Source organism: Hyaena hyaena, unplaced genomic scaffold (genome assembly GCF_003009895.1).
Source record: "Hyaena hyaena isolate Hyena2069 unplaced genomic scaffold, ASM300989v1 scaffold_466, whole genome shotgun sequence".
In the NCBI taxonomy this organism is placed as follows: domain Eukaryota; kingdom Metazoa; phylum Chordata; class Mammalia; order Carnivora; family Hyaenidae; genus Hyaena; species Hyaena hyaena.
Genome location: NW_024081099.1, coordinates 808,041 through 826,585, shown reverse-complemented (window position 1 = coordinate 826,585; position 18,545 = coordinate 808,041). Strand labels below are relative to the sequence as shown.

Below are 18,545 nucleotides of genomic sequence, written 5' to 3'. Positions count from 1 at the left end.
GTCATTACATAGAGCAGTTGATGGTGGCTGTTGGCACTACCAATCAGCTTGGGACGTCGGCCACAGCTGTGGCCAGCCTGGCCTTCTCGCAGCATGGTGGTTCATTCCCAAAAATGACAACCCAATGGGCAGAGCCAGATGGAAATTTTACCAGCTTTTCTAATCTAATCTGTCTGCAGCCTCATTTCTGCCACATTCTATTTGATGGGGATGAATCCTTACGGTCAGTCCATATTCAAAGAATTAGACTCTACCTTTTGATAGGAAGAATGCAGAAAATTCTGCAGATATGTTTAAAGCCTACAAAATCCACCTTACTTCTGGGGGGAGGGGCAAGATGGCGGAGAAGTAAGGAGCTCCGTACTTGCACTCGCGCACATACACCACATGGCAAAATCCACCTTACTTCTGAGCTCGCTTATCACTCTCTCCCTTGCTCAGAAAGCTTCTGTCACCCAGGTTTCCTTGAATGTGTCATGCATACTCACCTTAGGACCTTTCCAGTTACTGTGTCTTTACTTGCTTGGACTATTCCACTCCATCACCTCTTCCAGGTTATAGTTTAAACTTTCTCAGTGAGGCCTTCCTGGCTACTTAACACTCTCTATTCCTTTTCCCTGATTTATTTTTCTGCCTTTTTAATTATTACCATCTTACATACGTTATATTTTGCTTATTTATTTTCCTCTCCCCATTAAGAATATAAGCTCCTTTAGGACAGATGCTTTAACAGTTTCTTCAGTGCTGTATCCTCAATAACTACAGAGGTGCACAAAATCCAATAGTAGCAAATGAATAAAGAATTGTTTCAAAATAATGAAAATTATAACATTCCTAATATTTTATACTATCTAGGATGTTAATTTCAACTCTCCTTCCATAAAAGTGGGGGAAAAACATAAAGCTGAATAAATCATATTTTAAGAATTCACCTTCAAAGCTCTAAGTCAATTTGACAATGAACTTTAATTTCAAATAAACTAACCAAATCTTAAAATAAACCAAATAAACTATCAAGTAAAATTAAATTTTTGGAGAAACAAAAGTAATTTCTTAGTACTATTAAAAAGTTACCTTCAATGCACAAAATATACAGGCATCTCCCTGACAAACATGTCCAGTTAGAACCCGCAAGCTTCTTCGGAATATATCCAATTGCCATAAAACCTAAAAAATTGTAAGAAAGAAACAGTGAATAAAGTAATACAATAAAATTTTTCTTACTAAGAGAAAAGACAGATTCGAATATTTTTTTTAAATTATAGAAGGCTAGTAACTTCTTTAATCTCTTGTTCACAATCAGATGTATACAACCACTAAAACTAACAGCAACTATTAAATTGCTATATACATGAATATATAAAAGATGGATTTAGAAGACATTCCTGTTTATTTATATGCAAAAACTGACAGGCATAGAGTAAGAAAAAACTTCCTCAGTTAAGGATTTTATATGAACAGGAAACATGCGACACTGAATGGAGAACTTGGCAGTGACATGGAAGAGGAAGTAATTATAATACTTGGAACAAATGGAACTTTAGCAAGGAAATATAATTGGAGTTGAAAGGTAGGGTGTACCAAATAAGGGCTAGTATGTAACAGCAAGAAAAAAAGGTGAGGAGAGGCTTCTGGTCACTGTATATTGAATGAAAAAGGGCCAGCTGTGTGGTAACAGGAACAGCACTGTAAAAAGCAGCAATTAAGGAATAATATGAATATATTTACTGCAATTATGCATTTATTTGCTACTAACAGACAAAAACAAATAAAAACCACTGTAACTGTTTAAATAAATCAACCCAGGACTTAAAATCATTCTAAAAAAAACCCTGAAAACTGTACAGTGGGGATAAGTTTGTCTGTTTCATGTTGTTCTTGTAAGGATTAAATAATATATTATAATACATAAAGTGTTCAGAGGAGTGCCCAGTACATAACTGGCACAAATGCCAGCAATTTGTTGCTATACACACTATTACAAGAAACAAATAAGATCAACAAGTTTCCCTATATCTTCAGTCATTTCCTCAAATAACAGAACTTAGAAAATCCATTCATGAGCACTCATTTCTCCCAACTAGAAACAAAGATTAATAAAAACAAATGATTTTAATGAACTCCTATATTTTCAATTAATGACTAAAGGTCATTTCAGAATTTCCCTTTGACAGTTGCTTTTCCTTAAAGAAAACTGACAGAATCCATTTATCTATCACAAATAACTGGGGGTTTTGCAAAGCACATGAAAATGTTTAATAATTTTCTTGTATATCATACATATCCAATCATAGCATAAAAATACATGACGATGGAATTCATTCATCTGTCAAGATGAAGACCATGACAGCACAACCTGGGGATGTAGCACAGCACTTTGCTTAATAATAATGCCTAAAGGCAGGCTGCCTAGGTATTAATTTTGGATTTACTGCTTACCAGCTCTTGGGCTGACTTGAATAAAATATTTTCTGACACTCAATTTTCTCATCAGTTAAATGAAGATAAAAGCAGTACTTACCTCTGAGGATTGTTGGAAGAATTAGATTAGAGAGAACATCCAGTGTTCAAGTTAAGTACCAACACACAGTAAGAACACAGTAAGTGTGGACTACTAAAGATTATAACTTTGCTTTTAGAGAATTAAAAACCATACCATATGTCATAACTACTTAATTGTAGTTATATCAACAGATAAAATTCTAAAATATTCATCCAAAAGAGAGTAACGTCCATAATCTGCTTATAAGGCTAGTGATGTGATTCTTTTAAACGTAATTGGAATGTTTTCCAGGATTAGCAAAATGTTTAAATTACACTGGATCTAAACTACAGAAAAACAATTTTATGTGACCTCTCTATATATTATTCAGAATAGTTTAACCCTTATTTTAACAAATTCATAGCAAAAATTATTCTAATTGTAGTTAATCCTTACCCTACTTCATTTTAAAATGTTGATTACAAGCAACCAATGGGTCAAGGGAGAAATCAAAGAAAAAAATTTAAGTGATATCTTGCCATTTGCAACAACATGGATGGACCTAGAGGGCATAAGCCTAAGTGAAATAAGTCAGAGAGACAAGCACAAATACCTTATGATTCCACTCATATATGGAATTTAAGAAACAAAACAAACAAGGAAAAAAGAGCCAAACTAAAAAATCAACTCTTAAGTAGAGAGAACAAACTGATAGTTGCTACAAGATCAATGGGTCATGGATGAGTGAAATAGATAAAGGAAATTAAGAGTATATTTATCTTCAGCACTAAAAATGTATTGAATTGTTTGTTATATTATACACCTGAATCTAATATAACACTGCAAGTTAATCACACTTGAATTTAAAAAAAAAAAAAAAAGGGAATAGGGTGCCTGGGTGGCTCAGTTGGTTAGGCATCCGACTTCAGCTCAGGTCATGATCTCTAGGTTTTTGAGTTCAAGCCCCATGTCAGGCCCTGTGCTGACAGGTCAGAGCCTGGAGCCTGCTTCAGATTCTGTGTCTCCCTTTCTCTCTGTCCCTCCCCCACTTGTGTTCTGTCTCTCAAAAATAAATAAAAACATTAAAAAAAAAAGAGAGAGAGGGGATTGCTTAGAAATGTGAAAGGAGGGAACCCCTTAAGACAAATGAAAATGGAAACACAACATTCCCAAATCTAGGGGATGCAGCAAAAGCAGTTCTAAGAAGGACATTCACAGCAACACAGGCCCACCTCAAGAAACAAGAAAAGTCCGAATAAACAAACTTTACATGTAAAGACTCTAGAAAAAGAAGAACAAAACCCAAACTTAGTAGAAGGAAATATAATAAAGATCAGAGTAGAAATAAATGAAAGAGAGGCTAAAAAAAAAAAAAATTTAGAAAAGACCAGTGAAACTAAAAGCTGGTTCTTTGAAAAGATAAAAATCATTAATCCTCTCACCAAACTCCTCAAGAAAAAAAGAGAAGACTCAAATAAGTGAAGTCAGAAATGAAGAATTTTTAACTGACAACACAGAAATACAAAGAATCATAGAGTAATATACTACATGCCAACAAACTGAAAAACCTAGAAGAATAAATGGATAAATTCCTACAAAAGTACAACCCACTAAGACCAAACCATAAAAAAATAGGAAATGTGAACAGGCTGATTAAAAGTAATGAAAATGAATCAGTAATTTAAAAATTCCCCCCAGGATCAGACAGTTTAACAGGTAAATTCTACTAATCATTTAAAGAGTTGGTAAGTTTTCTTGTCAAATTATTCCAAAAAAATTAAAGAAGGAACACTTCCAAACTCATTTTACAGGGCCAACATTACTCTGATTATCAAAACCAGACAAAGATACACACACACAAAGAAAGAAAATAACAGGCCAATAGTTCTGATGAATATAGATGCAAAAATCCTCAACAAAATACTAGCAAATCAATTTCAACAGTACATGAAAAGGATCATACACCATTATCAAGTGAGATTTATTCCAGGGATCCAAGGGTAGTTCTTATCTGTAAATCAATCAGCATATTACACTATATTAACACAACAAAAATCATGACCTTTATACAGAAACAGAATCTGACAAAAATTCAACAACATCTATGATAAAAACTCTCAACAAAGTAAGTATAAAAAATACTTCAACATTGGGGCGCCTGGGTGGCTTAGTCAGTTAAGCTTCCGACTTTCGCTTAGGTCATGATCTTACAGTTCGTGGGTTCGAGCCCCGCGTCGGGCTCTGTGCTGACTGCCAGCTCAGAGCCTGGAGCCTGTTTCAGTCTGTGACTTCCTCTCTCTCTGACCCTCCCCTGCTCACGCTGTCTCTCTCTCTCTCTCCTAGAAATAAATAAAACATTAAAAAAAAAATACTTCAACATAATAAATACTATATATGACAAACTCATAGTTAATAACATACTCTGGGGTGCCTGGGTGGCTCAGTTGGTTGAGCATACGACTTTGGCTCAGGTCATGATCTCACAGTTCGTGGGCCCCGTGTTGAGAGCTCAGAGCCTGGAGCCTGCTTCAGATTCTGTGTCTCACTCTCTTTTTGACCCTCCTCTGCTCATGCTGTCTCTCTCTCTCAAAAATAAATAAAAAACACTAAAAAAAAAATAACATACTCAACAGTGAAAAGCTGATAGCTTTTCCTCTAAGATCAGGGACAAGACAAAAATATCCATTCTGGTCATAGTTATCCAAGAAGTCCTAGCCACAGCAATTAGGTAAGAAAAAAAAAATAAAAGGCACCCAAATTGAAAGGAAGTAAAACTGTCACTATTTGCAAATAACGTAATACTATATATAGAAAACCAAAAAGACTTCACCAAAAAACTATTAGAATAGTTCACCAGGAGTAGGTTCCATCTTAAGAAACCACTTTCTTTGCTGGTCTGTAAGATGTTCTCATCCACTGAAGTTTTAGGAGACTGCAGCAATTCAGTCATATTTTCAGACTCCACTTCTAATTCTAGTTCCCTTACTTTATCCAACACATCTGCAGTTACCTCCTCTACTAAAGTTTTAAACCCCTCAAAGTCATCCATGAAGGTTGGAACTGACTTCTTCCAAACTCCTATTATTTTGATCTCTTTCCATGAATCATGAATGCTTTCTAGTAACATCTAGATTCATTAGTCTTCAAGAATATTTTTTTTAATGTTTATTTTTGAGAGAGAGACAGATTGCAAGCGAGAGAGGGACAGAGAGAGAGGGAGACACAGAATCTGAAGTAGGCTCCAGGCTCCGAGCTGTCAGCACAGTGCCAGTCGCAAGGCTGGAATTCACAGACTGCAAGGTCATGACCTGAGCTGAAGTCGGTGCTCAACCACCTGAGCCACCTAGGTGCCCCAAAAATATTTTTAATTTACCTTCCCCAGATCCATCACAGGAATCAATGCCTTATGAAAAAAAAATTTTTTTTTGAGAAAGAGTGCCCAAGCAGGGGAGGGGCAGAGAAGGAGAAACAGAATGTTAAGCAAGCTCCACCCCCCAGCACGAGCCTGAGGCAGGACTCAGTCTCATTACCCAGAGATAATGACCTGAGCCAAAATCAAGAGTCAGATGCTCAACCGACTGAGCCATCCAGGTGCCTCTGAAATGTATTTCTTAAATAGCAAGACTTGAAAGTGAAAATCACTCCATTAGCTGCAGAATGGATGTTGTGTTAACAGGCATGAAAACATTAATCTCACTGTACATCTCCATTAGAGCTCCTGGGTAATCAGGTATATTGTCAATGAAAAGTAATATTTTGAGAGGATTCCTTTTTCTGAATAGCAAGTCTCATCAGCAGGATGATCTGGTAAACCATGTTGTAAACAATGTGCTGTCATCTAGGCTTTGTTGTTCCATTTAGAGGACATGGGCAGAGTAGATTTAGCAAAATTTTTAGGGGCCCTAGAATTTTTGAAATGGTAAATAAGTATTGGCCTCAATTTAAAGTCACCACCTACATTAGCCCATAACAACACAGCCTGTCCTTTGAAGCTGGGCCTTGACTTCTCCCCTCTAGCTATGAAAGTTCTAGGTGGTATCTTCTTTCTATAGAAGGCTGTTTAATCTACATTAATAGTCTGTTGCTTAGAAGAGCCACCTTCATGAATTATCTTAGCTAGATTATCTGGATAACTTGCTGCAGCACTTGCTGTTTCATTTTGCACTCTGTTACAGAAAAGGCTTCTTTCCATAAACCTCGTGAACCAACCTCCACTAGTTTCAAACATCTCTTCTGCAGGTTCCTCACCTGTCTCGGCCTCCACAGAACTGAAGAAAGTTGGGACTTACACCTCAGGATAAGGCTTTGACTTAGGGGAATGTCATGGCTGATTTGATTTTCTATTCAGACCACTAAAACTTCTTCCATATCAGCAAGAAAGCTGTTTCACTTTCTTATCATTTGTATTTTCACTGTAGTACTTTTAATTTCTTTTGAGAACTTTTCCTTTGTATTCACAACTTTGCTGTTTGGCACAAGAGGCCTCACTTTCAGCCTATCTCAACTTTTGCAATGCCTTCCTAAGCTTAATCATTTCTAGCTTTTGCTTTAAAGTGAGATACAATGTGCCTCTGCCTTTCACTTGAACACTTAGAGGGCACTGTAGGGTTATCAACTGGCTTAATTTCAATGTTGTTGTGTCTCAGGGAATAGGGAAGCCCAAAGAGAGGGAGAGAGATGAAGGAACAGCCTGTCAGTGGAGCAATCAGAACACATACAACATTAATCAATTAAGTTTGCTATCTTATATGGGTGCAGTCTGTGGTTCCCCAAAACAATTTCAATAGTAATATCACGATCAGTGACTACAGATCACCATCACAAATATAATAATGAAAAAGTCTGAAATTCTACAAGATTTAAAATAATGTGATGAAGCCACACAAAGTGAACAAATGCTATTGGAAAAATGGTGTCCAGAGATATATTTGATGTAGGGTTGCACAAACCTTCAGTTGGTAAAAAAAAAAAACAAAACAAAAAAAAACGCAGTACCTACAAAGTGTAATAAAGTGAAGCACAATAAAATGAGGTATGACTGTACTCTGAAAGCTGTAATCCATCTGTTGAAAGAAATCAAAGATGACACAAATGGAAAGATATTCCATGCTCCTGGATTAGAAGAATTAATATTCTTAAAATGTCCATACTACCCAAAGCAATCTACAGATTCAATGCAATGCTCATCAAAATAGCAATGACATTTTTCACACAAATAGAAAAAATAATCCCAAAATTTGTATGGAACCACAAAAGACCCTGAATAGCCAAAGCCATCCTGACAAAGAACACAGCTGGAGGCATCATGGCTCCTGATTTCAAACTAAACTACAAAGCCATACTAATCAAAATGGTAATGGTAGGGGCAGGAAAACAGAGACACATAAGTCAATGGAACGAAGAGCCCAGAAATAAACCCATGCTTATAATGGTCAATTAATGTATGACAAAGGAAGTCAAGAACATACAATGGAGAAAAAAAACCAGTCTCTTCTATAGTGTTGGGAGAACTGAAAAGCTACATGTGAAAGAATGAAACTGAACCGCAACTACCCCACATACAAATGTAACTTCAAAATGGATTAGAGATTTGAATATAAAACCTGAAACCATAATATTCCTAGAAGAAAAGATATGCACTAAGCTCTCTCTCTGTTATCAGTCTTAGTAATATACATATTTTTGGACCAGTCTCTTTAGGCAAAGGCAAAAAATACTAAAATAAACAAATGGGACTGCATTAAACTAAAAGCTTTTGCACAGCAAAGGAAACCATCAACAAAACAAAACAGGGGAGGGGCACCTGGGTGGCTCAGTTGGCAGAATATGTGACTCTTGATCTCAGGGTTGTAAGTTTGAGCCCCAAGTTGAGTATAGAGATTACTTAAAAATAAAGAATATTTAAAAAACAAAAAGGCAGGGTGCCTGGGTGGCTCAGTCGGTTGGGTGCCCAACTCTGGCTCAGGTCATGATCTTGCCGTCTCTGAGTTCGAGCCCTGCGGTGGGATCTGTACTGACAGTTCAGAGCCTGGAGCCTGCTCCGGATTCTGTGTCTCCCCCTCTCTCTGCCCCACCCCCAATTATGTTCTGTCTCTACCTCTCTCTCTCTCAAAAATAAACATCAAAACAAAACAAAACAAAACGGCAACCTAATTAATGACAAAAGATATTTTCAAATCATACATACAATAGGAGTTGTTATCAAAATATATAAGGAACTCACAGAACTTAATATCAACAACAACAACCCAATTAAAAAAAATGGACAGAAGACTTGAATAGACATTTTTCCAAAGAAGACACATGCTCAACACGGAAATGCAAATCAAAACAGTAAGGTATCATTTCACACCTATCAGATTGGCTATTATCAAGAAAAGCAAAAGAATAACAAGTGTTGGTGAGGATGTGGAGAAAAGAGAACCCTCATGCACTGCTGATGGGAAAGTAAATTAGTACAGTCACTACTGAAAACAGTACATTTTAATAATGTCTACTTTCAATAATTTCTTAGAAGACATACTCTACAATTTATTTCTCAGTAGTTTTTAAAAGTATTCATCAAATTGCATAACAATACCTACATTCTGAATTTTTAAAAGTGAAGTCAGGGTTTTTTTTTAACAAAATCTATTTGAATAGCTGTTTTGTTAGTAAGGACTGGCTTTGCAAATTAGTTTATATGGCACACATTTTAATATCTGGGCCAACAGCTCTCCTGAGTTGAAGAGATACAGGTGGAAATTCAGGGACACTAAAGCAGCTAGAGCTGGCAAGGCAGAGTACCACAGAGGAGAGAGCTGCACAGAGCAAATACCAGAGCTCTACAGAGGGTCCCCCTTGAGTATTCAGGCAATACTGTGAGGAAATTACCTAAAACTGGGGAAAGAAGTACTCCAAAAAGATGAGAGGAGATGGTGCCCGGAGCTTATACCCACCCAGGATAGTGCCTGCTCCTAACAGCCAGTTGAATGCCTCAGAATTCACAGATAACTGATCAAAGAAAGAAGGATCTTGTCCAGTAGTAGACAAATTAACCCTATATTAGACACAACTCTGGACTGCCTAACAATGCTTAAATGTAAAATGATCAAAATAAAATAAACTTAAACCACAACAAAGTTCAAGAATATTTCTAGGAATACAAAAATATTCATCACCCAATAAGATAAAACTCAAAATGGCTTACATCCAATAAAAAATTACTACACACTAAAAGAAACAAGAAAACATATTGCCAAATGAGAAAAAAAAAAAAGTCAGTTGAAACCCATAATTTGCAGAATGACAGAATGAGTAGACAAGTACATTAAAACAATTATAATTGTATTTCAAATGTTCAAGATGCTATAGAAAAGACTGAACATGTTAAGTACAGTCTTGAAAGAGATTTTTAAAAGACCCAGATCAAACTTCTAGAGGTTAAAATTACAGTGTCTGAAATTAAAATACACTGGGTAGGATTAATAGCAGATTAGACACTGCAAAGGAAAGGATTAATGAAGTTGAAAACATAGTAATAGAAACCATGCAAAATGAAAATGAAACGAGGAGAAAGAAAAAAAGACTGAGAATGAAAATAAGAGAACGTCAGTGAGCTGTGGGACAACCTTAGGCAACCAACTTTATATATAATTGGAATCCCCCAAACAAAGGGAGAGACAAAAAAGTTTGAAGAAATAATGGTTGGGATGTCTGGGTGGCTCAGTTGGTTAAGTGTCCAACTTCGGTTTAGGTCACGATTTCATGGTTGGTGAGTTCGAGTTCCCCGTTGGGGTCTGTGCGGACAGTGTCAGAAATAATGGTCAAAAACATTCCCAATTTGAGTAAAATCATACACCCACAGATCTAAGATGCTCAATGAGCCCAAACAAGAAAAATGAAGAAAACTATGTCAGGGCACATCAATATCCAATTACTTTATTTTTTTTTAATTTTTTTTAATGTTATATTTATTTCTGAGAGAAAGACAGCGTGAGCAGAGGAGGGTCAGGGAGAAAGGGAGACACAGAATCTGAAACAGGCTCTAGGCCCTGAGCTAGTTGTCAGCACAGAGCACAACACGGGGCTCGAACCCACGCACCGCAAGATCATGACCTGAGCCGAAGTTGGACGCTTAACTGACGAAGCACCCAGGAGCCCCTCAAATTGCTTTAGACCAGTGAAAAAGGAGCCAGAGAATAAAGACACATTACATACAGAGGTACAAAAAAATGACAGTTTTTGATTAGAAATAATGCAAACTAGAAGGTAAAGGACCAAAATCTTTAAAGTACTGAAAAAGAAAAACTGCCAACCTTAGACTTCTTTAGTGAGTAAAAATATCTTTCAAAAACAAAGTTGAAACATTTTTTCCAGACACACAAGGCTGAAAGAACTCATTAACAACAGATCTGACCTACAAGAAATGGTAAGACACCCTTCAAGGAGAGTAAGTGATAAGGGGGTCTACACAAAGGAGTGGTGAGCAGCAGACATGGCAGTAACTATGGAGAGGAGTATACATAATCTTCGTGGTAAAGATCAATGGAATGTTCATTTAAAAAAACATATTGCCACTGGAATACTTCTCTATTTTCTGCACCATGTAAGCATCCTTTACACAACTACATACTGCATTCTGGGATCCAGAGAAAAGGACAAAAATAGAGAGAAATATATAAATGTAAAAACGAAAAAAAAAAAAAAGATCTGGCAAAGGGTTAACAGAAAAAGATTTGGGAGAGAAGCCATTTCTCACAGGCTGATTTAATCAAAAGCATTTCATTCTAAGTCTTTTGGTATTATACTATATTTTCCTATATGCAGTACCATTCAATAAATATTTCCCTACCCTTCTCATAGCACTTAATGCTAGTGGGATCTTTTGGCCAGGGAAAAACAGTGACCACCATTCAAGGGTCCCAATGTATATCACAACGCTGTCCTAATACCAATTCCCTGAGTGAGTTAAAGAACTTTTTAAGTGTGACATCTGTCATAGAGGACAACTGAGAACACAGTCTGAGTCAGATGCCAGCCCCTGACATATTCTTAGGTACGTTCATTTACCAAATGAGTTAATTAACCAATATTTCTCTTTTTATTATCAGTTTTCGGGAGAGAAAAAATGTGATGGAAAATATATAAAAAGTGATTTGTTTTAAATAAATTATTTTAAGGTGTGCTTACAGTTAACAAAACAACACGCCAATATTCTAAATCTTACTCATCCTTAGTACTATACGGTCAATGGTCAGAAGGACATAGGATCCTAAAAAATCGGAAACTACTAAATAAAAACTACACCTAACAAAAGAAAGGATATTTATCTAAAGAAGAAAAGCAAGGTTAGTATATATTTGCTAATTAAAAGAATTTCAATAAGGACAAAATGGATTAATTTTCAATTCCACTAAAGCAGTGGTGTCCAAATTATGATTCCACAGAAGCGATTTAAGCCACAATGGGCAGTGAAGGGAGTCTGAGTCCTGAGAATTAAAACTACATTCTCATTTCAACCCAAGCTATCTACGGGGATTCCACTGGATTCATTTCAAAAGAAAGGAGGGGGATGTGGTTAGATTAGTTCATTCAAAAAAATTATTTTATTATTTTAGAAACATATTTTTAATTTACTAAGTTAATATTTTAAGTCAAAAGATGTTTTTATATAATAGTAATACATTATTCTATTGCCAAAACATTCCCATTTATAGTAAACAAATAACACGCACTTTTGTTTATAATAAAAAACAAAATGCCAAGTTAAAATATTTTTCATACCATTAAAAGTGATATTAAAAAGTCTTTGCAGATAATAATTTTATTCTTAATTTACAGTACAAGAAACATTAAACAAAGGACTTCTTGAAAAGCACTTTTGAAAATTTAACAAGAAATTATGGTCTCACCTGTACAGCACTATTAAGAAAGCAGCTGTTTTGTCCTGGTTCATTTAACAAGCCTTTGGTAGGGGCTAGGGATAGCATACTTCCAGGTTGATAAGCTTTTCCAAGATTGCCACCAGGTTTCCGTAAGAATTTTACCCATGCCATTTTCAAGAAATTCTGTTTACATTAAAGCTAAGAATTATATATTTATGTGATATTTCTGATGATAAAAGGGATGATGTCTTGAATGGTCCACTTAAATTCAATGCAGTCAATTACAATAATGTAAGTTTCCAAGTCCATATCTTTCCTGTTGCTGTAAATTTTTGACGACTTTGTCAAGCAAAAATAGGGTACACAAACATTGTAGTTCTAAAACAGAAAGCTATTTTAAACAGGGCCTTCAAGTTTTTTATGTGTTAAATTTTATGAAAGTTGTAGAGTTAAGGTAAAAAAAAAAAACTTTTTAAACTGCTAAAAGCAATGTTGAAGAACAAGGAATTTTCTTTAAAGAACAAGCCATTTGTCTTGATGACTTAAAAAGCAGATGATACAAAAAGATGTTGAGTTCGCATTTGGCAAGATTCCTTTGGTCATTTGTTTTCCTTATGTTTTTTTTTTAATAAGAAAGAAGGCTCTCTTTCCCAGGTGAAGTTATCAAAGGTGACTCCATATTTCTTAACAATGTGACCTCAAAGCAAATCTACAAGAAAGAAAATAAATGTTTAAATAAAAGTAAAGGCTAATCAAGAAAACTGCTTCTTTACTATCTGAACACAAATACTAAATATATAATCAAAGGGAATTATAACTAATAATGTTCTAAAACATAAAAATGAAAACATTATGCTTCATTAAAAATTTTTAAAAATACTGATGCGACATCAATCACAACCTACTTGAACATTTCAGTGGTGAGTGGTTTCATAAGGAAAATATTTTACAGGAAACTAGAATTATATTAGATCTCAGATAGTATTTTCAAAAGTACTAACTTTGTTGTCAACACTAAATTGCCGTGTTTATTAAAACCAATACATATAGAGACATTATATGCTCTTATACAGAATCATATCATTTTTCCAAGAAACCCAGGAGATTTTACACAACTTGATACGCATTAAATAACTCAGAACAAGCCTTAAATTGATAAACAAATCTTAGTGAACTAAATTTCTACATTATTCACAAATGCATGCTCCTGACTAAAAGGACTTTAGATTTAATTAAAAACAAGTATCACTGGGGTGTCTGGCTGGCTAAGTCAGAAGAGTATGCAATTCTTGATCTCAGGGTCATGAGTTCGCTCCCTAAGTTGGATGTAGAGATTAAATACATAAAATTAAAAAAAAACAAACAAACAAGTATTACTAACAAAGTTTTGTTTAATCAATTCAACTTCCTTCCTATGTTCATTCACTCAACAAACATTTACTGAGCCAGGTACTGTGCCAGGCACTGAACTAATTTAATAATGAGGAAAGGCGGACAATAATACAATGAGTAATAGGGGCGCCTGGGTGGCTTAGTCGGTTAACCATCCGACTTTCGCTTAGGTCATGATCTTGCGGTTCGTGGGTTTGAGCCCCGTGTCGGGCTCTGTGCTGACTGCCAGCTCAGAGCCTGGAGCCTGTTTCAGTCTGTGACTCCCTCTCTCTCTGACCCTCCCCTGCTCACGCTCTCTCTCTCTCTCCTAGAAATAAATAAAACATTTAAAAAAATTTTTTTTTAAAAATACAATGAGTAATAAATTGTAGCTTGTAGTAGAAGAGTTATGTGCTGAGTGCCAACAGAAAAACAATGCAAGGAAAGAGGATGGAAAATGCACATAATGTGAGACAGTTTGCACTTTTAAATAGGATAGTCGTGGAAAGTCTAATTGAGAATTATTATCTTTGCACAAATGTTTAAAGTAGGTGAAGATACCACCTGGGAGAAGACATTCGTAGCAGAGTGAATAGCATGCTAGGCATGTTGGGAAAATAGTAAGCAGCCCAATGTGGCAGAAAAAATGTGAGCAAGAGCAGAGAAGATGAAAAGGAGGGATGGGAACAGATCATGGGGGGTATTGAAAGCCCTCTGTAAGGACTTTCGCTTTAAACTCTGGGTGAAAGTCATGGAGTTTCCTTTTTCAAAGTACAAAAACCTACAACAGAATGGCATAGATCAGTTCAATACCAATGTCCAAATACCCACTAAGCAAATAACTGAGGAATAAAGAAGCATCTTATCTAAAGAATTAAAGTCAGGGCTTATTTCCAGACCCACATATTAGCTCATCACTTAGTAGCAATTCAGTCTTAGATAAATCCTTGTCCTTTCTGATTTATAGCTTCTTCATCTATAAAATGAGGATAACAATAATAGCCCCAATTAACATAGGTTAAATGTTTCAAAAATTCTAAAACACCATACTATGTTAGTTGTTTCCTTTTTAAACTCTGTGGGTTGCAACCTTCTCTAAAGTGATCTAAATGATCCCTTTATGATCATTTAAATGATCATATTAATTTAATCATTTAATTAAAAAAATAATTTATTTAATTAATTTAATTAATTTAATCATAAATGATTAAATATAACATTTAATATAAAGTAAGTTTTTAATACATGCATAATTTTATAACCAAGAGAGCTCTATATTGGTAATAAATTTGTATTTTTAATGGAAGAATCCTATTGAAATGATATTCTTTCATCCTTTACTAAGCATCAAGTTTGCATCATGAACTGTGCTAAGGTATGTGAAACAATCCCTACCTCATTAATGAGCTTACTTTGGTGAAGGACAAACAAACAGATAATTTTAAAATAACGTGGCTTCCACTCTTGTGCAAGATGTCAAACTAGTGTACGCCTGTCGTTCCCTAACCCCAGCCCAAATGTGGAGATTATACAAAAGCAATAGGTATCCAAATTAGAAACAGAAAGAAACCTAAGGACACCAAAGTAACTGGCTTCTCAAGTGGGAGGGAAACAGCAGCTAAGAAACAGAGAGGGACAAGTGTTACAGACTGGAAAAGAGCTCTCTAGTTAAGACCTTTTCCATTCTTCACATTGCTGTGGGCGGAGAATTCCCACCCCACACAATGCAATGAAACAACAAAGTTCAGCTACCACCCTAGTGCCATCTGGAGGGTAAGGGAGATTATAACATTGTAACAGCAGGAAAGCACTAGAGCACAACCAGTTTGGGAACTGGTAACAAGGGTACCTGCATGGCTCCTATGTATTCTACTCTCATGCCTACTTCACAAATAGCACAGAGTGTAGTAGGTAGGATCTGGAAAAAATCATGCCCCCCCCCCCCAAAATTTGCCCCTAGGCTGGGCAAAACAAAGTTCTCTCAGGCTGCATCACTCCAAATCAAGCCCCTCTACTCACATCCTACCTCTATTTACTGAAATCATTTGAAGAAACACAAATGAGAGCCTAATGCTTCACCCTTCTCATGTAAACATTATTGGTTTGTAACTTGGTACTCCAGAAAAAGATAACCAGACACTTGAGGAGTAGCAGCAAACTGAACATTTTATAACACAGGAAACAGAATAAATAGACCAAAGGAAATACAAATTTAAAATAAACAATATCTACCAACTGAATTTGGCAGCTTTTTTAAAAAACTACTGAAATTTTGGAAAAGAATGACCTAACTAGCAAAATGAATAGAAGCGAAAACCATATTAAGAAGCAGTAAGTTCAAGTCAAGAAATTTTCCTGCAAAGCACTGAAAAAGGAATAAAGAAGTGGAATATATAAACATTCCGAAAAAGCTAAAAGACACTGGTGAAATCTAAGTGTCAATACTATCTGAAAGAATTCCCAGAAAGAGGAAAAAAATAAACTGACTAAGCACTTTTAGAAATGGCTAAGATTTTTCCAGAATTAAAGACCAAAAAACTCAGAGACTAGATAACTAAAAAAAAAAAAAAAATCCACACGTGATGTGGGGAAAGAAGTAGGATGAAAATTGTGAAGCCTTAAACTAAAAAGAGAGAGAGAGAGAGATTTTCAAGCCTATTTACAGGCAAACAATAGAAATGGAGGCACCTGGGTGGCTCAGTTAAGTGTCCAATTCTTGATTTTGGCTCAGGTCATGATCCCAGGGTGGCGGGACTGAGACCTGTGTCGGGCTCTGTGCTGAGTATAGAGCCTGCTTGGGATTCTCTGTCTGTCTGTCTCTCTCTCTGCTCCTCCTGCCCAACACACAAGCTCTCTCTCTTTCTCAAAATAAACATTTAAAAAAGAAAGGAAGAAAACATAAATCTAAAAATAAACTTTTGTAAAAAACTAATAGACAAAATTTTCACAAGCTTGATTAAGGGAAAAAAGAAAAAGACACCAAGGAGACTGAAAAAATGAGAAATGACCACAGATACATAAGCAACCAAAAGAATTATAAAAGAATACCACTTAATTTTATGGCAATAACTTTTAAAATCCAAAAGAATAGGTAATTTCCTAACAAAATACAAATTAACAAAATTAGGCCAAGAAAAAGTAGAAAATATTTTCAAAACCTAGAACAATGTGGACACAAATGTTTTCCCACTGAAAATGGCATCTGGATCAGATGGATTCAAAGTTCAATTTTATCTAAAAGTTAAAGAACCGTTCATTCTAATGGTATATTATTGCAGACCACAGGAAAAATAATATACAAAGCATCCCAAATCATTTCATGAAGCTAACATAACTTTAATATCAAAACATGATAGGGACGCCAGGGTGGCTAAGTCGGTTAAGCGTCCGACTTTGGCTCAGGTCATGATCTCACAGTTCGTGGGTTCGAGCCCCGCGTCGGGCTCTGTGCTGACTGCCAGCTCGGAGCCTGGAGCCTATTTCAGAGTCTGTATCTCCCTCTCTCTCTGACCCTCCCCTGCTCACACAGTGTCTCTCTCTCTCACTCTCTCAAAAGGAAATAAAAAAATTTTTAAAAATGATAAATTTCAGACTAATTCAACTTGGATACAAAACTTATAAATAAAGCACTAGCAAACATAATCTACCAATGTGTCAAAGAATGATATACACTACTGAAAAGAATAGTCAAGGAGGGTTTATTCCAGGAATGCAAATGTGATTCTATATTATTCTTTCAATAAGAGATTATGCAGAAAAGAGCTAACAAAGCAATGTTTGTAACAGCCAAAAGGTAGAAACAACCCACGTAGTAGTTCACCAACTACTGGAAGGAATAAACAACGTATGGTATGAGTGTGTTATGTGTGTATACATATTCAAACAGCAGAATATTATTCAGACCTAAAAAGAAATGAAGTACTTCTCATACCACGGTATGGATGAACACTGAAAACATTTTGCTAAGTGAAAAAAGCCAGTAATGAAGGATCACGCATGATGTTTCATTCATACAAAATGTCCAGAACAGAGAAATCTACAGAGACAATCAGTGGTTGCTTAGACTGGAGAAATGGGGGCTATAGAGATGAGAAGGGAAGAGTAAGAGCTAAAGGATACAAAGATTCTTTTTGAGGAGATGAAAATGTTCTAAAATTGTGGTGATAAGTCGGCCTTCTTGTAAATATACTAAAAACTACTGAATTATACTCTTTCAATGAGTGAACTGTAGGATATGTGAATTTCATTTCAATAAAACTACTTAAGAAAAAAGAAAAAGACAACATAGTAGGTCAGAGATTGCTATCTCGGAAAGGCCTGCTTGCAAGATTTAGGCTTTTGGAGTTTAAATTTTTGGGAGGATTCCCGCCACAATAACTAATGAGTGTTGGTCACTGTGCCTGAGCTGTGTTTTATCTTCAACTGACCTGTTTTCCTTCTGGAAGTCTGGAATTTTCATAACATATGAGGCAGAGGATAACTATGTGACCACTAACCCAATAAAAACCCTATGCACTGAGTCTCTAAACGGCTTTCTGGTAGACAACATTTTATATATATCACCACAATTTGTTGCTAGAGGGATTCGTGTATTTCATGTGACTCCACTGGAATACAACTATGAGAGACTTGTGCCTGATTTCCATCAGACGTCACCCCATGATCATTCCCCATTTACTGATTTTGCTTTATTTCTTTTTGCTGTAATTAATAAAGCATACCAGGAAATACTATATGCTGAGTACTCAGTTTTATAAAATCACCAAACCTGGGAATGTGAGGGATTTTGGAGACCTCAACATAGAGGCATTATGAAAGTACTTTCT

General features: G+C 35.8%; 1 protein-coding gene across 5 annotated transcripts in view; it reads right to left on the bottom strand.

The window, feature by feature from the left end:
* USP53 (ubiquitin specific peptidase 53) overlaps positions 1–18,545 on the bottom strand; it is a 65,655-nt gene that overhangs the window by 36,747 nt on the left and 10,363 nt on the right. For 4 of the 5 annotated variants that reach the window (XM_039253826.1, XM_039253825.1, XM_039253828.1 and 1 more), the window contains exons 2-3: positions 12,376–13,057; positions 1,075–1,167 (exon numbers count right to left, since the gene is read on the bottom strand). In XM_039253826.1, the coding sequence (XP_039109757.1) occupies positions 1,075–1,167; positions 12,376–12,519 (237 nt within the window). In that variant the 5' untranslated portion in view covers positions 12,520–13,057. The remainder of the gene's footprint in view (positions 1–1,074; positions 1,168–12,375; positions 13,058–18,545) is intronic. The other variant, XM_039253829.1, reaches the window with a different exon arrangement.